The sequence below is a fragment of the Molothrus aeneus genome, chromosome 18 (genome assembly GCF_037042795.1).
Source record: "Molothrus aeneus isolate 106 chromosome 18, BPBGC_Maene_1.0, whole genome shotgun sequence".
In the NCBI taxonomy this organism is placed as follows: domain Eukaryota; kingdom Metazoa; phylum Chordata; class Aves; order Passeriformes; family Icteridae; genus Molothrus; species Molothrus aeneus.
This window is the reverse complement of record NC_089663.1, coordinates 2,516,484-2,537,606: the sequence shown is the minus strand read 5'-3', so window position 1 is coordinate 2,537,606 and position 21,123 is coordinate 2,516,484. Positions and strand designations below refer to the sequence as shown.

Genomic DNA, 21,123 nt, shown 5'->3' with positions numbered 1-21,123 from the left:
CCAGCTGAGGTTTATTCCATGGCAGCTGATGCACTTTGGAGCTCCCCACCTCCTCCACTGCATTAAAACTGGCCCTGCTCAGCTGCCAGCAGGTAAAGTCAAAGAGCATAAAGGTATTTATATGTACTCAAAAGGTAAAGTGGCACCAGACATGCATCCATTCTTCCTAAACCAAATGCATTTGTAGGGATGTAATACACCTGGGATGATTGGCTGCAGTCTAGGGAGTTGAAGCCCAGTCTTACCAGAAAACATTAATGATGAACAAGTCACCTTTTTCTCACATGGAAGTAGAATGTGGGATCTTTTACCTGGAATATCTGGTTTAGTTTAACCACAGTTGCTAGAACTGAGGAGGGAATTCCTTGAAGGATGCACACAGCCTGCTTACATACAAGTTCAGAACATCTAATTTGCAAGTTCATTCAAACTGAAAACCTCTCCATGCCTCAGAATCCTCTCTGGATGGGAGGTGGAAGTGTTGGTTCCTCAGCAGCAGTCCAGGCCCATGCAGTACTGCACAAAAACTGGTTTATAATTAATGCTACCTATTTCTGACATGTTCCAACTATTTTGGAATTCTAGTATTATCTGTACAAAATGGAGGCAAAATCACTATGCATATTTGATTTTTATTTAAAAAAAATTGTAATTCAATTAAATGAAGCAGGAGGAATTTTTATTTACTTTTTACCTACTATGAGTTACTAAATCTGCTGCTAACTTACAGCTTTTGTAATTATTTTTAAACATTATTTAGCATATTATTGCAAGTCCAATTGCTATCTTTTAATCTGTATTTTGGCCATGGTCAAACAGAAAGCAAGCCAGATCTGTTCAAATGACACATCATAACCTTCATTTTCTATTGTAGCCTGTCTACAGGTGTTTAAAACTGACTCTTACAAGCACTTAAACCAGGAGGAATGGATCAGAGGTATAGCCACTAAGTAAGATTTCCCAGTAATGGATGAAATTTTTTTGCATAGATGTGACTTTTCAGATGCAATTACTCATCTCTAGGTCACTGTTGTGCTGTACATGACCAACAGCTGTTGTTTTCCACCCAGGAGATGGCTGGATGTCAGCGGCTGGTAAAATGATACCTGTGCATGGATTCAGGGGCTGCTTTAAGATCCTTTCGTCTTAATTATGAGACTTTTCCTGGATGGTTTTGTCTAAAACATGACACTGGAGAAGTCTTCCATTTTAGATGATTTGAACTCTGCTAAATGTCTGCAGAGACACAGCCCATATGTTCCAATCCAGACACCTCAGCTGGCACTGGCTGCCAACGTAGGATGAGGAACAAAGAGGAAAAAAACCGTGTAATGACTGAACTTTGGAAAAGGCAGAGCATGAAAGAAAGACAGCAAAGCTGCAATAACACTGCACAACAGTCCAGTTAAAGTTTCAAGACAGACATCTTAATCTATTTCTCATTTTTCTCATTTGAACATTTCTTTCAAGTGCTGCTTCATTTCACGTTGCCAGCCCTGAAGCAAAACGAATACCAAAAGCACAAATTAAACGAAGTCACAAGACTGAGCTAAACTCACACCATTTGCAGAGGTTTCTACACCTCCGGGGAGCAGTGCAGTTATTCAGTCGCGCCCTTGCCCACTGCGGCTGGACAGGCCCCCGGCACTGAGTCAGAGCTCGGTGCCTGTCTGGGCTCCCGGCGCCGACCTCCCTCTCAAATTCAAACAGCTCATCCGCACCATGTGCCAAGCGCTGCCCCCGAGCCCTGCTGAGTCCTTTCCGGGGCTTCCTTCCTCTTCAGCGGCTGCGACACCATCTTCCCTCCCGCCCGGGCCACGCTGGGCTTTGACCCCGTTATCTGGCAACAAGGCTATGAAGAGGCAGGAAACGGCCCCTTAGAGCACGTAGGAAATTATCTCGAGATCAGAGATGATTATCACAGCGGGCCGTTTTGTTCCTTAAAAGAAAATTAATTAACTAGTAAAAACCAGCAAAACCTCAGGGGAGGTGGTGTTTGTCTACAAACCGCCTGAGGTCAGGGTGCTGGCACCCCTCAGATCCAGGAGCAGCGAGAGCAGCACGAGGCAGCCCCGGGGCACCGGGGAGCAAAGCCTGGGGCTGGGCGGCATCGAGGAGGGATGGGGAGAAGATGGAGGGTCCCCCTCAGATACCTTAAGGCCAAGGGCTGGGGATTTTCTGGGGGTGACCCGTGTCAGAGCGCGCCTGCCGCATCCCCTCACAGGGCAGGGCTCCCTCAATGCTGCAGGCGCGCGGCCACCCCCGCCTCACTCACCGCACCGACCGGGGGTGCGCCGGGGACGGCCTGAGTAACTCGCGCGGAGAAATGAGGAAGGGGCGGCTCTCCCGCCGCCCTGGACTCCAGGGAGGGGCACCGGGGCACGAACCCCTGTCCCAGCCCGCCGCCTGCCTCCGCCCGGCCCCTGAGGCGGGCGCGGCCCCGCGCTGCCGCCGCCGCCATGGCGCGTGCGCGGGGCGGTGTCTCGCAGCGTTCGCGCGGCCCGGCGCAGCCGCCATTTTGGAGCTCGGCTCGCGAGGGGAGGAACCCGCGGGAGGACGCGGCGCCCGGCGCTTCTGCCTCCCCGTCCCGCCCCGAGCCGAGCCGGCTCCGCTCGCCGCCTTCTCGGGCCGCCTGGCCGTGTCAGCCGCCGCTGCTCTTCGTCACCCGTCTGGCCGGGCCCGCCGCAGGCCTGAGAGAGGCGGGAAGGATGCCCTGCACACCCCGCCGCTGAGGGAGACTCGGGGGCCCTGCGCGCCGCGTCTGGCCAGCCCCACCCCAGCCGCTCCTCGGCCCTTCGCCTCCAGCGGCACGGAGCTTCCTTCTCCCTGATCCCCCTTTCCCTGGGTTTCCTTTCTCCCGGACTAGGCACGAGCCGCTTCCCCCTCGCCCCCAGCCCGCTCCACCTCCCAGGCCTCTCTGCCCAGGCCTCCTCCGGGTCTTTTCCTCCGCCTGGGCCTTCGGGCTCCTCACCTTCCTTCCTCCCTTTCCTTCCCCTTCCCCGGCCGGAGCCATGTCCTCCGCCGCTCGTTTCGATTCGTCGGACCGCTCCAGCTGGTACGTGGGCCCGGTGTCCCGGGCGGAGGCGCAGACGCGGCTGCAGGGGCAGCGGCACGGCATGTTCCTGGTGCGGGACTCGTCCACCTGCCCGGGGGACTACGTGCTCTCGGTGTCCGAGAACTCCCGCGTTTCCCACTACATCATCAACTCCCTGCCCAACCGCCGCTTTAAGATCGGCGACCAGGAGTTCGAGCACCTGCCCGCCCTGCTGGAGTTTTATAAGATCCACTACCTGGACACCACCACCCTCATCGAGCCCGCGCCCAGGTGAGTGTCCCCCGCCCCGCCACACCCTCCGCCACCTCTGCCCGAGTGGCGCCAGGAGGTGCGACCTGGAGAGGTGTCACAGTCCAGCCCAGTAGCTCCGGGAGCCTGGCACTGCATGTAGATGCTATGAATAAATACTAATAAATTCGTTTCTAACACTGGGCCTTCTTAACTCTCTGGACCTCGCCGACAATTAAAAGCGTTGTTCTTTCGGTCAAATCGTCCACGGTCCCTGTGCTGACCTTGTGTGTGAAGGTACCATGTACCTCTGCACGGGCTGTAATTGCCTCAAAGAGGGTGTGGTCGCACGTCCCCCTTTTTGTGTTCCCCTCTTCTTCTAGCATTGTCTCCGTTCTAAGGATGGTTGAGAAGCTGGTTCACCAGTCCTCTCCCTGAGTGAAGTACAGCCTGTGAGCTTCGTTTGCTGTCTACCCCTGCAGCCACAGTGACTACAATAGAGCTGGCTTTTATGTGATTAGACTGCTTCGCCCTGTTAAGTCAGCATTAATACATTCTAGGACAGCATTTCCCAAACTTCTGGAGTGGCATTTCTGCACCAAAAAAAAGTGAACCACTTCTTTCTCACAGTTTGCTTATGGCACTGTTCATCTATATGGGCATACACCATACACTTCACTGAGAAATGCTGTTCTAGGAGGATGGGAAAATGTGACTTGGCTATGAGCTCCTTCTTTGTCCTGGTCCCAGCATGGGACATACCTGCAACATGCATCAGTGAACTGCTTATGAAGAACCCTAGAACTCATTCCTGACTTTTAATTAATAAAACCTTTCTTGGTATCTTTTGTCAAAACTCTTGGGCTGCCTGGATAGAATGAAATTCAATTAAATAAGAGAAAAGTAGTGACATATTAAAAAAAATAAATCCAAATTCGTTCACTTCTGACTTCTGCATTTTAATATCTTACTATGTTTTGCAGATTAGCCAGCTCTTAGGAGGGAAGAATATCTTTGAGGTTTATAATCACAATTGAACCTTGGCATGGACCAGTGCTTAATGACAGTCACTTGTCAAAGATTGACAGTAGCTTGTCAAATTGAAAAACTCAAGTGTTCCAAAGTCATACTGAAAGCTGTCAAGTGATGGGCAGGATATGACAGAAAGCACAACCTTCAGGAACCCTTCAAACTGCTGGCAGCCTTTTGGTAGTGATTGTGGCCAGAGAGATGGGTAGATGAAAAAAAAATCATTTTCACCATTGCAGGAATGGAGCTGCCCAGTGTTACATGCATGCTTCAACTTGTGGAGAGTTGGGAAGGAGAAAAGTCTTATGCTGAAGCAATCTTCATGCTTATATCTGTTCTTCAGCCTGGATATTCTTGAACCTTTCTGGATGCAATAATTTGTTCTTAATCATTTATGGCCATGACTGGCTTGGCTTTCTCAAAACACTTGAGAACTTGGAGCTGATTGCACTTGCACACTTGGCATTTGTGAGGAGTCCTGTGTGAAATGTTCTGTGAGCATTTTAGTACCACCTTAGTTTCAAGGTTTTGGTTGCATTTTGTTCTCTCAGCACAGAGACAAATGGGACCTAACCTGCAGTGAATTAACTCTTTAATAGAGCTACAGATGGGATCAACAAAGTGTTTTTACTTAGCACAACTTTGTTAAAACTCTTAGAAAAATCAGTTCTGTGTTTGATGGTTTAAAATTCTGTGCAAAGGAGGCTTCCTGCTGCAAGAGGGAGGATGAAAGGTAGCATTTCCAGATTTTTGGGGTTTTTATTTTTAATGGACTAGATTTAGAACAGGGGTATGTGCTTCAGAACTGTTATGCTAATTCTTATTTCTCTGGCATTTTCCTGGGCACAGATGCTTGTGCTTTTGAAAGCTGTTCATTCTTTTAATGTCACAAAGTACAGTCTGAAAGGTGGTTTCTATTATAGAGCTCTTCAGTACTTCTAGATCTTGGAGATGACATCTTAAACTTTTAAAACAGTTCTAAATGGACCATTTTAAACTTTCTGTTTATTTTGCATCTCCAGTAGTGAGCTCTGACCATCCTTGCTGATGTTCCTGAGCTCCTCCTTATGCAAAGCAATTGCTCCTGAAGGGTTCCCTCTGTCCCCCTGCTCTGGCTGCAGCAGGGTGTCTGAAAGATGGAATGAATATCTTTATCTTCAGGGCTTCTGGCATATCTTGCAAAAATCCCAGGGATTTGACTTCCATCGTGTTTTGCAAGCAGCAGAAGAGAACTGAAGTAGGCTAATGACATGCATTCTTGCTCTCATAGCTTAGATAATAAGTATCTGCTGTGGCCTATATCCACTGGGGTTTTTTGACAGCTGCTCTGAATAAAATGTATGACATTTATAATGAAAATATTGAAAGCATTCTCATTTGATGGATAATCTTATATGTTAACACAACTAAGTGACTGTATTTGACAAATGATGGACATAGTAATAAACAATTGTGTAAATAAATGATAGATAATATGGTTAATAGGCAAAGGAATATTTACAGAAGGCTTGCTTTTTTTTTTCCTTATTTCCTTCTTATCAGTGGATTCAAGTATTTCATACAGTCTTTGTGTCATACCATCTTACTTTTGTTCCCTTTTTCCTCTACACTGCTTCAAGTCTAGCACTTATTACTGAATTCTTTAGAAGTGGATGCTGAAGTTAAAAACAAAATTATTTGGATGACTTTGGAGGTGGTGGGGGACTTTTGGAGAGATTCACAGCTTCATTTTTATGTGTTGCCCTTCCACCTCAATCACCCCAACAGTCTTAATTTGGTTTTCTGTATCATTACTGTTATAACTTAAGCTATAGAATTAATTTGGCTCTAAGATCTTCACAACAATCCAGAACAGGTGGATAAAGATTTTGCATTATTTCTCTCAATTTTCTGCATCCCATGATAGATTATATTGGGCTTCTGGGGAAGCTACTTTGGGTATTTAAGTCATTATTTGAGAAGTGTGAGTTACTCATTAAATTCCTCACAGTGCTACCAAGGCAATGATTTTGTTACAAATCCAAGTGAGCAGCTCTTGTCTAATTGATGTTCCCACGGCAGAGCTGGCACTTAGCTTTGTCACTGGAATACAAACCAATAGCTGTTCCTTTTACCAAACCTTCAGGTATCCAAGCCCCCCGATGGGATCTGGATCTGCCCCTGCCATGTCCACTGCAGAGGAAAACCTGGAGTACGTTCGGACTCTCTATGACTTCCACGGCAACGACGCCGAGGATCTTCCATTTAAAAAGGGAGAGGTGCTGGTAATCCTGGAGAAGCCAGAGGAACAGTGGTGGAGTGCCAGAAACAAGGAGGGTCGGATTGGGATGATTCCTGTTCCTTATGTAGAAAAGCTAGGCAGACCTTCTGTTGGCAAGCATGGCAACAGGAATTCCAACAGTTACGGGATCCCAGAACCTGCCCACGCTTACGCTCAGCCTCAGACCGCAACTCCCCTGCCCTCGGTATCCAGCACACCTGGAGCAGTGATCAATCCTCTGCCATCCACACAGAATGGACCAGTCTATGCCAAAGCTGTCCAAAAGAGAGTTCCCTGTGCTTATGACAAGACTGCGCTGGCATTAGAGGTAAGTTTTTCCTCAGTCTCAGAGTTTTCAATTGCCTCGTGAAAGAACAAACTAAAAATTGTGATGATGACTTCATGTGGAGTCTGCTTACTTATATTGAGAAGTTAGGTTACATTCTGAAGAAACATCCACAAGAATTGCTTCATCTCTACCACTTCCTTTGAGAAAAGTGACCTAGTAAATAACTTTAGGACCTGTATTTTGCCTCCCTGCTTGCTTGTTCAGCTGTGCAGATGGTTCAAGGGTCACATGCTGAAGAGTGTACACATGCTGAAGAAGTGCTAGTGAGAGAATGGCTTTGCTTCTCCACCTAATCCTGGGGCAGGAAAGAGATGTTTCCTTAATCACTGTAGAGTTCCAGGCCTAGAACTGACAGTGGCATCCTCCAGAGAAAGGTAAAGGTTGCTGGCTGATACACCTGGTGTTGCTGATCCTCAGCTGTGAGATGCAATTGAAGATCTTGTGCTGAGAGCTGAAATCTGGGCAGAATATATCAGAAATATTCAGAATATATCAGAAATATTCTAGTCTCTTTTGCTTTGGTTTTCAAAAGTGGAATTTAAGAAACCTAACCTAAACTAGGGGTGAGGAGTGTAGGGTAAGGGTAACCTCTAAAGTGCTGCAAGTTTTTGCACTTGCTATTGCATTTTTAATTTTATTTTTATTAGAGATATCTTGTAAAGCTTTAGAGTGCTATTCTGTAAATAGTAAAGAATTCATATCACACTTCTAGTTTAACTGGAATAAATGATTGATTGGAAGTTGTTTTTCAAAGCTATATCCAGAAGAGTGATACTTTTACATTTAGATGATATGAAGGCTAATTAACTTGTAATTCAAAAATGTCTCACCTGGAAAAAGTGAAATTGCATGCTGCAATACTTCTAGGCACAAATGCAAGCAAACAAGCATAGGAAGCAGCAACACTTCAGCAAGTAAAATAATAATGGTTTTTAAAATACTTTTGAACTTTTCCTGTTGTTTTTGCTCAGTTACTTTGCAGGTTAAAGCTGTTACCTATGGCTGAAATTTGGAAGGTTATATTTGTGACTTCCCATTATTCAGAGTGCTCACCCTAATTGCTTTACTCCTGCATTTGTAAGACTTCTAAGGTTACTCCTGTGGGGTTAAAAGTTAAATATGAATCACTGGAATTTCTTTGTCTTGTGAAATCTAGCAGCTTGTTATTTGTGAACAGTGTGTGAAAATTATCATAGAACAAAGTGTAAATTCACTGCCAACTGCACTGTACAGAAAATTCCTGCCAAAACTACTCATGCTTCTGAAAGCAAAGCAAGGCAAGAGATTGATTTTGTTATGCTATCAATGTGTCATGGAGTTACTTCAGGGAGCTTGCACTGCCGCAGGGAGCAGAACCACTTGGAAGGTTGGTCCTTACACGGAGACTCTTCTGACTTGCCCTTTAAGTTAACCCTAGTTAACCCCATCAGTTCAGCTCCTCTAGGGTACCAGTAGGATTAATCTCTGGCCAGCAAATAGGTTTGACTTGGTTTGAACCTTCAAATGACTGAAGTTTTGTTTGAGAGATTCTTCTCATCCTCTAATCACTTGCTGCCTCACGTTTTTGGGTCTCTCAGCACTGGCATATTTTGTCTTTCCATGCAGTCTGTTTTCTGTGGAAGTGTACCTCATCCACACTCTGGCTTCTCAAGAGGCTTCAGAAGCAGAATTCTGGGACCTGCTCAGCATTTTCATTGAAATCAGTGATTGCAGCTTCTCCATGTCTATCCATGCATAGGGAACTTCAGCAGCTTCATTATAGCAGTATTTTTTTTTTTGTCACATGGGCTATTCTTAAAGAAAAAAATAATTCAGCTTCTTTTCATTATTTTCCTTTAGTTTGCCAAAGCCTTGCAGGACCCTGATAAAATATTTAATCCCAGCCCTGTGAGGGCTCTACACATTACTAAATAAACTGAACCATTTGAAACATCTGTTTTGTAAGACCACTGAAAGTAGTGTTAGACAAAACACAGGCTATGGGACTGGTTTGGGGAAGAAAGTTACTGGTGTTCTTGATAACAATATTATTTGACAGTTCTGCCCCTCAGAATAGGTGAACCCTAGGTGGCTGTTCACTGCTACAGGCAGAACCCTTGTGAGAGTAATTACTGATTGTGCAAGCTCATTTCAACTGATCCAGCAATGTGAAAGCAAAGTATCTGTTTGCTGGCTGTAGCCCTGTGTGCTCAGCACACAGACAGGACTAAAAAGGAAGAGAACAGCATCTGGAGTAAATAAAGCCATGGCACAGTGATCTGCTCAGCTTCCTTGAAGTGGAGCAGTGTCATTCCTCTTGGTTCAGCTTGAAAATGGGACAAGCTGCCTGCCTGAGTCCAGTGTTGCCATTGTACACTGTTATTGTTTACAGAGCTGACAGAATTCTCTTTAAGAAAAGGTAAGAATTTATAGCCTGTTACAGAGAAGTTTTTGTTTCTTAAGCAAGTTTTTTTGGTTTTTATTTTTAATTTCTTACATGAAAAATGTAAGTGACCAAATGACTATTCTACAGAAAATCTGAAATGAGATCTGATAGATTGGATAAAGATGAATTCAACTGCTGAATTTAAAAGTGTGACAATTTAAGAGCAACTACAATTTTATTTCTCTAGGATAATCAATAGGGCATTTATTTTTGCTGGGCTAAGTTTATTTAACATTATATAGAATCCCAGAGTGGTTTGGGTTGGATGGGACCTTAGAGCTCCTTTCATCCCACCCCCTGCCATGGGCAGGGACACCTTCCACTATCCCAGGTGACCCAAGCCCCATCCAGTGTGGCCTTGGACACCCCAGGGATGGGGAGTTCACAGCCTCTCTGGGTAACAGTATTGGTGTTATTGAAGTTACCAATGGATGAGTGTTGACTCGATCCTGTTGTGTTATATACTCCAAAATGAAAAATTAAATTATAATCTGTTTACAGGCTAAAATGGTAATTGTAAGTATAGACACTATCTCAATAGCTGATGGTACATGGAATTTTGTGCATTTCCCTGCACCAGGGAACAGTTAGTAAAGCCTACAAGAAATTACATGTATTTCTAAGATTTACATGTGCTCTTGTCTGTTAAGTTACTTTGGCAGTTCAGATTTAATGTTTTTAATGAACATTAAATTCTACAGATAGAAGTTTGTAGCTTCTCACTACAACTGACTTCATTACTAATATGTGTAGAGTATTATGTATTCTGCATTAAAAACACCCAAACCACTAAACAAGCAAGCTACAAAACAAAAATAGAAACCACCAAACCCACCCCTAACCGAAAAGCTCCAGAGCCGAGAAGCCAGGTCTGTTTCTTTACTTGTGTATTTCTAGCCAAGAAGCGATTTCCTTCCTTTCTGCTGCTGCAGAGGAAGGGCTATGAAGGACAGGCTTACAGTGTCCTGTGCTTTTTGGGACCAAAACCCTGCACACAGCATTGCTGTTCTTCCATCCTGCTGGTTACTGGGGAAAACCAGGAGGGCAGCCCCACGTTCAAAGCATTTACACTTTAGGAAGGTGATGGATTTGACTCTTTGGCACTGTTACTGTGATACAGAGTAGTAAAGTCTACCTGAAAGTTTCCTAGCCTTTAAAAACTTGCAGTAATTCTATAGCCAGCCTATTAGAAATAGTGTGCTAATGAAGCCTTGTTTCAAATTGACAAGCTCTAAGCAGGACATGAACAACAAATTCTATACTCACTTATAAAATGGGATTAAATAGGGTAAGGAGCCAGACAGTGGGAGACAAGCAGCAGCCACCAGGTTTATACCTGTTGTGCTTAAAACATGATTCTTAAATGCTCTGCTCAGTGTCACAGTTAATTTTGAAGGCAGCAGTGGCTCTAGAGTTCATCTCTAGACTTAACAGTGTTATTGAATCAAAGATTTCTTCTTTTTTTAAATAAGAGTTGCTCTATATTTTTAAAAGTTTTTATACTAGTGTTGGCTTTTTATAGACTTGTGCCAGCATTATAGTGTTAAGTAGTTTTACCTTTTTGTGATGCAGCAATCATACATGTGTGTGTTTGCTAGGACAGAGTTAATCTGTCACTGAAATGTTTGGTGAAATAAATATCCATCCACCACAATTATATAACTGACTTACAGTATTTCTCTTGAGCTTGTTACAATTAGGTTACAGTTAACTTTTTCCCTCTTCAAAGGAGAGCTGAGACAAGTAGGCCAAAATGTGCTAGCAGTAGAACTTTCTTAATTAGGAAATTAGGCTGCTTCTTTCAGTAGACAACAAGCATTGTGTTTTTCTTAAGCCAAGGAAACTTAGCCTAGCTGTGTTACACATTAAAATGCATCTAACCCACAAAGTCTGGATTTTAAGCAAGGTATTGATCCTGTATTTGGGTAGTGTGAAGTTTTGATCAGGGAGCTTCAGTTGCTGTAACTGTTGAACTGAGAGTGAGCTCTGTACAGGCAGGACAGTGACTGTAAGGAGACAGGCTGCCACCTGTCATGAAAAGCAGCAATTTTTGATGCTGCAGCCCCTACTCTGACAATTTCCTGGCACTTGGTAAAATGGAAAGTTTCTTTGTTTTAATCTGTTCCTAGGTGAGGCCAGATTAACTGCATCTAGCACTTCCACATTGCCCTTGAACCTCCTTTCATGCCTCAAGAATGGATGAAGTTTTTCCTCTGAACTGTTGGATTCTGCAGTTTGGGCATCAGCTGTGTTCTGGCCCAGAACATCAGAAGTGAAGGATAATAAAGTAATTGAGGTGTGCTTTTAGCCTGGTGCTTTCTTGGATCTTCCAATGCAGCAGCAGCTCCTCCAGTGTCCTCTGTCCTGCTGGCAGAGTGGCTGAACTCTGCCTCTCGTGTCCCCTTGGGGCACAATGGCTATCAGGTATTTTCTGGGTTCTGCCTTGTCTGTTCTCCTCCAGACAGGCAGCTGGCCTGAAGAGCTGTTTTGGTAGGAATGTGTTACCAGAGAGGGGTGACACTAATCAGGATAATGACTGAGATTGAACACCCTGTACATTGCAGAGAGCAATGTTTTCTACAGCACTGACCCACTGGGCTAAAATGATGATTGAGAAATTTAATGCATTTTTATCACCTTAAACTTATATTACAGAACTTTATCAGCCATAGAACTATTAACATACTGTAAAACTCACTGAATTGCTTGACTGAAATGACTTGCAGGAAACCTTTTGCAGAGTATGAATCAGCTTCAAATGGAAGGCAGGTATGGAAGAGTCTAGAGTGAATGAAGTAACCTTTGTGACTGGCATGTTCCACAGCTTGTGTTTCCCCAGGGCTTTGAATTCATGCTCTAACAAGGACATAATGAAAGATGCTATCTAAAATACATTTGGATTTTTATCACTTGGGTGTAACCAAATGGCTGCATTTCAGAAGCATTACTCATTTCAGCAGTGATACTTCATTCCAGTGATGCTGCTGTGCTTCCCAACTGAACTGACTGATCTGGGAGATGCTGAGTCTAAGGAAGTGTTCTCCTCATCTGAAGATAAGGGCTATTAGCTGTCCAGAGTCATACAGGAAGTTTGTGGCAGAGATGAGAATAGAACCAGGTCTCCTGACTCTGTCCTGTGCCTAATCATAAGACAATTCTTCTGACTGGCTTAAAACGTTCTCTGAAAATAAAAATAGTGTGTTAAATAATTCTAGTGGGAGATTGCACCTCAGCTGACCATGTTAATGGCATTAACATGCTTTAAAATTGATGAAATAATGCTTTTAATATTTATTTAATTTTTTAAAAATCAAATAAATATTTAAATTATATTTAAATAATATAATTATATTATTTAAATATAATTTAAATATTTATTTGATTTTATTTAAAATTTATTTAATTTTATACATTATATTTAAATAATATGATTATTTAAATAATGCTTTTACTTGGGGGAAAAATCCATAGAGGGACATAGAGTTGACCAGATTTTTCTAGACATTTTTGAAATTAAGGTCTTTGAGGTAAGATCCATGAATAAGTCTAGCATGAAATCAAGGTTCCTGCACCAAAAATCTTATTTCAACCTGCTGCTTAATTTAGTCTTCTCAGAGAAACTATATTTTTAAAATAATATAGCACAAGAGGATATTGAGCAGCTTTCATTTAAAAAGAAAAAAAAGCCCTCTCAAGAATAGTAGAAAGTTATTGCAAATTAATTTACTATTCCAGTGGCTCTCAGCACATGGGAGTATGTTTTGAGTAGCCTTTGTCAGCCAGCTCTCTTTAGTGGCAGATGCTGGTGTGCAGCAGCTTTGCCCACCCAGCAGCACAAAGGACATTTTACATCTTTAATCCACAGGGCAGTTTGCTGTCATGCAATAGGAGACATATTTGAAATACTCTTTTCACTCAGCTGAAGCAAAGATTTCCAAACCTATTCACACTGTGAGTCTTTCAGAACCAAGCTGAAGAAATTTATCTGCTCTGGAGCTTCAGAATGAAGAATGGATTGATCTCTACAGCACAGAAACAGAATTACATTGTCACACTCTCAGAAAATGCAGCTCCACGTTTTTCAAAAGATTATTTTTGAGATTCAAGGGTTTGAGAGTGGGTTGGTTTATGGTGTAGTGAAAACACAACTCATTAGCTTTAAACTGTTGATATTGGCTGCATCTTCTTCAGGTTGGGTCTAGAATTTGGAACTTAGATCTGTCTTCAAGGGTTATTTAAATGTAGCAAATGTAACACTGAGTATTTATAGATCTTATCGGCATTTTCCTAAAGAAACATTTGCTAGGTTCCTGTTTAGGTCATCTTGTTACTATTTAAAGCTTTCTTGAGTGAGGAGTCTGACAAATTGTGCTTTTTAGCAAATGTACAATCAGAGCATGCTGCAGCAGGCCCTGAGAGATGAAAAGCAGTTGGGTGAACTCTGAATTCTGTGTGCACATGCAGTGTTTAACTGCTCAGTTCTGTATGCTGGCTTCATGTTTGAGTTTGGGGGCAGCATATATAGAAATGTCCATTTAAGAAAGTCATATGGCCTCATTTATATCCTGAGAACTTAGGGGAGTTGAAAGGGTTTTCTCCTCTCTCAAAAGCACAAGATTACAATTGTTCCAAGTGAGACAATCTCAGATATGGAGGGCAGACAGGACACAGACAACCAAAGCAGTGGAGAAAAAGTAGGGAAGGCAGAGCAGCACATAAGGCTTAAATCTCTAGGAATAGTTTCAAAGTTCAACCAATTTTATTTTAAGAGACACAACACTGAGTGACTGGCTGCCAATGAGTTTATTAAGTATCTTAAATTTCAATCTAGTGCCATGCACATTGTTTTGTAAACTCAGGGCTCTTTCTTGAACATAAAATACACAGGTCTCACCTGAAAAGTTTAAGTTGCCAAGGGCCTATCTGCATCTAGTCTGAATTTCAGTACTATTTAGAAAATGTAGACAAATTGCTTTACATACTGTATCAATGTCTGTGTTTTCCTTAAATAAGATTAAAGTTTGTTCCCTTTGAATTTCACAGCAGTGGTTTGATAACTGAGGCTCAATTACAAAGAGCTTGGACCTAGTTTGGGAAAGAACCTTAGGAACTGTTGGGCATTAGTCATTGGCTGGTTCTACTTTTTGTGCAATTAGTTTCTGGCTGCTAATGCCACTTTTCTAATATTTACTGTAGTTACCACATAGAGTCAAATAAGTAAACAGGAAGGGAGGGGGAAAGTCAGAGCTGCTGTAACAGAGCACATGCTCAGCTCTCCAGAAGCATCTCAAAAGAGTATTTAGCTTGTCTTAATTTGGATATTTCATACTTCTTATGAAGTACTTCTTATTTGGATATTGATACTCCTTATCAGTTTGGATATTTCACTTTGTAAATTGTCCTGATCCAGATTAAATGCAGCTGTTGAACAGCAAGAGTATAATTTATCATCATTTGGGCTGTTGTTTCATGCTTGATCATAGCTTGGACTTCTCTCATTTTCCACTGCCAGATAGGAAGAGAACAGTTATGGTAGGAAAGTCTTGACATGTCATCATTCCTGCTTCAAATGCTTTGACAGGAAGTAGATGTGAAAGCCACAAATAAAGTTAGAATCTACACCTACTACTACTAAAAAAAAAAATGGAGATTGCTTTTCCCCACTTTTGAAGTGTACCATTATTTTAGAAATTACAGAAGGTTCTTAGGCTGTGATCATCAGAATTAGAGCTTCAAGTAATGGGGTTTTTGCCTTAGGAATCTTTCTTTGAAAAACTACATTTCTTTTAAGTCAGTTGCTGCTAAAACCAGTCCCAGTACTGTGCTCTTTTGAAAGGATGTTGTGACTCATCACTGATGGTAGCTTTACTGCTGTGAATTTATATCTAAGCTAAAGATACTGTTGCATGAAGCTGTAAGCTCTCCTATAAAAAGAGGTGTAGTTCAGTAATCTTTATAGATACACATGTAATCAAGAGTCTCAGAAAGAGCACAGACAGCATTATTATGTTTAGCAACAAAGTGATGGGAGTGTAATTCAGTAAAAGTAACTTTTCAGTTGATCCTTCTGCCAAGAAGAGAGCAAGGTTTCTTTCCCTATGATGGGCTTGTTTGTGTTCTCCATTGCATTGGTATCAGAGCTGAGAAGCCACGTGTGATAAGGGTGTCTTTGCTTCTGCAGGTTGGAGACATTGTGAAGGTGACGAGGATGAACATAAACGGGCAGTGGGAAGGAGAAGTCAACGGGAGGAAAGGGCTCTTCCCGTTCACGCACGTGCAGCTCTTCGACCCCCAGAACCCCGAGGAGAGCGAGTGACTCCTGCCCCCTCACTGCTGCTTCATTCTCCTGGCTACCACTGGCATTCTTTGAGGTGGGATGAGGACTTAATGGCACATTGCTAGCATTGCCCATTTTCCAGCTTGCTGCAGTTTGACAGTTCTTTAAATGTACATTTGGAAACAACTGAAGTCACTGCCTGACCTTCAGATCATAGTTATGTCATCCAGAATTTAGTTTCACTTTTAAAACTTTTTTGGGCCTTAAGCTGGACAAGACTGAACCGGAATATAGCAGGGAGGTATGGGAAAAAAACCTTTCCTGTTGAGACTTCCATGGACTTTTTTCTGGTTTGCTCAGTAGGAAGAGCCCTAATCTTAGATCAAACAAGCAATTTCGTGCATTACTGTCCAACAAAAAGCAACAACAAAAATGCAATTTTAGAACTGAAGAAGATTTAGTTTTGAACCAACCTGTCCTAAGGTAGTACATTTAAAATTATGGTTTCTTTAAAGGACAATAATTGGAGCTTATGTGTTCTAAGCAGTTGTATTAGACACTGCTCTTTTGTGTTAACTCTTAGGCTTGTTGTTGACCTTCTTGAAACAGTGTGTGTTACATGCAAATAACCATTGATTCAGCTGCATTGAAGCTGAGGCATTTATTTATAAGGAAACCCAGGAGGAGGTTGTACTTGTAACTTGGTTTTGACATATTTAATGCATTTCTGTTGATTTTTGCAAGCACTAACTGTAGAAAGTGAGCTTTAAGGGGAAACACGTTGGCCTGGTCTACAAACAGCTCTTCTGCAGTGTTGAAAGTGTAGTTTTACTAGTACAGAAGTGCTTGTCATCAAGCTGTTACTTGGTAGATCAGATTGCCATGAGGAGAGGTAGGAATGGGACAGAAGAACTTGGTAAATACTGATAAAATCCTCTTATTTAAACATTTAAAGACCTTTTATATCCATTTCTCTGCAGGCTCCCTGCTCTCTCCAAAGTTTCCTAGCTATCCCACCCAGCCCCAGCTCATCAAAAGCTCCTTTTCAAACACAGTACCTTTTTACCAGGGTGTCTTGTGTTGCTGTGCTTCTCTTCCAGAGCTGCTTTCATCTTCTTTTTCCCTTCCTTTTTTTTTTTTTTCCTTGCTTGTATCCCAACTCCTCTGCATGCTGACATCTTTCTTTTAACCTCCTGAAGGCATTGGCTCTGTTGAATATATGACCCAGGTCCCTCTCCCTCCCAGCACCCTCTAGAAAATGGTCAATTGGAGTCAGCTGCCTGGCTTCCCATGGGCCAATGCTCGGGCTGGAGGAGGTCAGGAGGTGTCTGTTACTAGTGTAGCTCCTTCCCTCTCTGTGTGGCTTTTTCCCTCCTAAGCTCTCCTGCTGTGATTGTTCTGCAGCTGGGTGCTCAGCCTGAGCCTGGCTGCAGGATAGGAAAGCGTAGGCACAGGGGAATCCTGTGCCACCTTCCTCAAATGTGTGTTGTAGGTGAACTGGAATGCTCTTTTCAAAATGATGGAACACTGAATTAACAGAATACATGTCTGCAAAGATACAGCTACTAAACCTCCCTTTTCAGACAGCCTGGTTAAGGCAGATGTCCAGTGTGGAAGCTGGCAGGAAAACAGCAGCTCCCATTTTTCAGCTTTGGTAGGCTTTTGTTTGTAGCAAAATGAGAAACTTCAAACACCTGCAGAATGTCATCAGATCTTACAAATGTCTAATGATATAAACATTGTCTTAAGTTCCAGCGTGTTTTCTTGTTGATTTGTGTTGCTTGATCCTAATAAAAGCATGTTGTTGGTAGGTAGTTCATGTGGGAGTGCCGTGAGATCCTCCCTTGGAAGGCACTGAAGAACTGCACAAATGGCATTCACAAGCAGACATTCAAAATGCCAGGTTTTAAAATGTCTCTCCATTCATCTATTAACTGTTTTCTGTAGTATTGATCAAGTGGCTGACAGTCTGGAAGTTCTTGTTGAGCATTTTACTACCAAATTAACTGTGAAGTAGAGTAGCATTGACTGAAGTGTTTGGTGCTGTAATTCTTGACAATAGGCATTGACATTTTGTCTTGCAAAGAAAAGCTATGCAGTTCTCTTAACTAAAGAAGGTCATGTTTTTCCTGTGCCCCAACAATACCTGCACGTTTACTACACAGATTGTACTACTGAAAGTCAGCTTCTGAATACAAACTGCACTAAACTCAGTCTGCTGCAGAGAAATCTTATTTCAGGCCTGACCTAGTTACAGGCAGCTCTTCAGAAGACTGATTGTAGAATTCTTCCTTTGCGTGGTAAATAAATACTGTGAGATTTCAGATCTTGAACAGAACTTTTAACCTGATTTTTTTTTCACTGAAATAAACATCTTGACTCATCCCCTCATTGAATAAGGTGCACGCTTTGAACACAAACATTGTTTTAGGTTTAATTATGTTCCAATACTGCAGAAAAGCAAAGTACTTTACCTTCAAAACTATGCAAAATTTGTGTGTAGTGGTATCTGATGCAAAGACAAGAATTCTTGAGTTTCTGTGAACCTGGTTTTAGGTCATGAATGAACAGTGTTTCTCCAAGTAGCAGCGGTGTGGTTCAGGTATGTCAAATGTGGTTTCAATGTAGCATACTGACCAGCCTAAGCTGATTGTAACCTCGCTTCAAAATGTGTCTTGGCTATTTTACTATGAGACAAGTATTTTCATATAAAGACTGCATTGGATCAGTGTGTGTTTCTCTTTGAAGGACTCTGCAATCTCAATTGCTTGTGGCTTGCTTACACATGTGCTGTCGTTTTATGGAACCTCTTAAATCTGAGTGATAATCTCATCAGTGTAAATGTTCTTGGGCGTGTAAGGTAACCTTGATATGAAGCATGAGAGCCTACAAGTGATGGCTTCAATCTATGCACCATTAAAGTTGTCCTTGCTTTGGAACTAGGAGCTGGTGTAATGACCTGGTGCCACAGTAGTCAATGATCACAAAAGGCTTGGCTTCCTCCTGCTGTGTACATGTGTATATAGACATTGAAGCCTCTGACCAGTCTGAAAGTTTAAATGAAAACTGTTTGAATCAGTGTCCATCACTGGATAAGCGCTTATTTAATTCATGATTGTTTACAAATTGGGAAAGAATAAACAAAAGGGAATATCCTGTTTGGGTTGAGGCTCTGAAGAGCCTGAGCATTATTTTTGTAAAGGGAAAAACAGCATTCTTTGTGCCATTTCATGTGCCTGTAAAGTAATTTTTTATATTGTATTAACATCCTGGGAATGAGTGGGCTGCCTTTGTTTTTTAGTCCAGTTTTCAAGCATTTTCCTCAATAACCTGCATTTGAAAGTGAGACCTGCCTAAAAGACTGCCTTTTGGGACCAGTGGAAGCGTTCCTGTATAGTTGTCATTTTCTGTTTATTTGTGTTGAAGTGTATTTTGGGACAAGGATACAATTATTGCAGTGGGAAAGGTGGCCTTGTATTTGAGACAGTCTTCACTGTGTAAACTTTTAAACACAATATGTAATTTAAAGACCATGATCTTCAGGCAATAATATTAAGTGTAAGCTTTTAAATTTTATTTTGGGGATCATAGCTTGTTTTATTTTTTGTGCTATAAGATTAACAGTATTAAATGAATTATATTCTTAGAATATACGGAGTGTCTTTTCTTAAGATTAGTGCCTTTTTAATTTCTTACTCCACTTAATTCATAGAACTGGTCCCAACATCAAGCCACTGTGTTTTTCCCCAAGGCCCTGTTTGTACAGTCTAAATAAAACTTGCCTCAACTTACAGTATTATTTGTTGTCTTTAGTCTGAAAACCTTGACAATAACAGCAGAGTGTTGAAGCCCTTCCTCTGTCCTTACAATGCCCGTTCTGTGGGTGAACAGAGCCTGCCAACTGACGTTCTCCAGAATCAAAGGAAGAATTAAGCAGGAGAAAATGCTGTTGCCAGGCTGAATGAAACTCTCCTGTTCCATCCTCGTGCCTCTTCTCAGACAATGCTGCTGGGCTCTGGAGGCTCAGATGAAAAAGCTGCATCTGGTGATAGAGATTTCCACTGCCTCCTGTACCCCGGCGCCCGACACGTCCGCGCTCTTCCTGCTCCTCCACGCTGTATTTATTGTGCTCTTTGGCCCAGGCTTTTAAGGGTCTCTGGAAACCATAACCTTTGTTTACTGTGATGCCCTTGACTGTGCTTGTAAGAATGACTGGTTTATGCAATGGTTTGAATTTCGCTTATTATTGGTTGAGTAACTAAGGTGTAACCTGTGCAGGCACTGGAGAGCAGGGACTGCAGCTCTGGCCCCTGCCACGAGGTGCTGGTGCAGAACATCAGAACCGGCTGTGTTTGGAAGTCAGAACCCACATCCTGGTCATCTTCTGCCTTTTCAGCACAGATCAATAGTAACTTAACTAAACTTAAAGGGTTTTTTCAGTTAAATCATTAACAAGGTGTTGATACTTGAGCTGATCCTGTATAGGAGGAAAACTTCAGAAGAACATCAACCATGCAACTGCTGCGAAGGAGAAGCCTACAAAGCTTGTATTGGTTCCCTGGACTCTGTAGGTATGGTGACAGCCTCGTGTTTGTCTTCTCTGGAGTACAGATTTCCATGTGATGTTAATAAACATTCATAGCCAACTCTGCATAGTGTCTTATCATCAAATAGTCACATTTGGCAAATTATGTTTTGGAGAAAATCAATTGTGTTTTAAAGATAAGAATAGGTCAGATACATTCAGTGGGCTTTCAGGCTAAAAGGCAAAAAGTAAAAGGAAGCAAGCAGTAACTCAAGGTGGGTTTATTTGTCTTACCTGCATTCAGGCTTCCACCAGTGCAAATCTGAACTAGTTCAGTTACTTCAATCCAACAACAGGCAGCACAAGCCTCCATTTTTCAGTGCAAGCTGGGATCAGCTGGGTTCATCAGTTTGTCACTGATTTATTTAGAAGGTTTTATTTCTAAACTGGTGTGATGTCAAACACCCTTTTAGACTTACCCAGAGGTGTCTGTTGGAGCTTACACCTAAATACACCAAATAAACTGCAGCCACAGCAGAACACAGTTCCATTTCTACATGATTCTCCGGAGTGTGGAGTGTGCACAGATGAAAAGCTCCTGAGGCCCACACTCACCTTAGAGCATTCATACTGAGTTTTATCCCCCATATCATCCCCTCTGCCTTGTTTTCTAGAGGACAGGTCAGCTGCTCCTGTAGCAGCTGTTGAACCACCAGTCACAGCTCAGCAGGGAAAGGTAAAGCAGTTCTGATTTCAGGAGCCCTCCGTCCCCCTGGCAGTCGCTGTGCGAACAGCTGAGCCCCTCTGCAGCAGGGCTGCGTGTCCAGGCCGGCAGCAGGGCTCGAAACCATCACAGCTGTCCCAGAGTGAGCCTCCTGCTCTGAAATGCAAGCCCCGGGAGCTTGCCGAGAGCCACGGCGGCACCGATTGCTGTGACTCCCTGCCGCCGAGCGCTGTGTGCCCACCCTGAGCCCG

The 21,123-nt window shown here is 42.7% G+C and overlaps 1 protein-coding gene across 1 annotated transcript; it reads left to right on the top strand.

The window, feature by feature from the left end:
* Positions 1 to 2,544: 2,544 nt before the first annotated feature.
* CRKL (CRK like proto-oncogene, adaptor protein) lies at positions 2,545 to 20,274 on the top strand. Its single transcript, XM_066562131.1, has 3 exons — positions 2,545 to 3,325; positions 6,438 to 6,900; positions 15,528 to 20,274. Exons 1-3 carry the CDS (start codon positions 3,012 to 3,014, stop codon positions 15,660 to 15,662), a joined length of 912 nt encoding a protein of 303 aa, XP_066418228.1. The 5' UTR covers positions 2,545 to 3,011; the 3' UTR covers positions 15,663 to 20,274.
* The last annotated feature ends 849 nt before the right edge of the window (positions 20,275 to 21,123 follow it).

Bases quoted from the DNA above. Each gene is read 5' to 3' on its own strand.
- CRKL (XM_066562131.1), top strand. From the start codon at position 3,012: ATGTCCTCCGCCGCTCGTTTCGATTCGTCGGACCGCTCCAGCTGGTAC. The intron at 3,326-6,437 runs GTGAGTGTCCCC...CCAAACCTTCAG, and splicing joins CTCATCGAGCCCGCGCCCAG to GTATCCAAGCCCCCCGATGG. The intron at 6,901-15,527 runs GTAAGTTTTTCC...TTGCTTCTGCAG, and splicing joins AGACTGCGCTGGCATTAGAG to GTTGGAGACATTGTGAAGGT.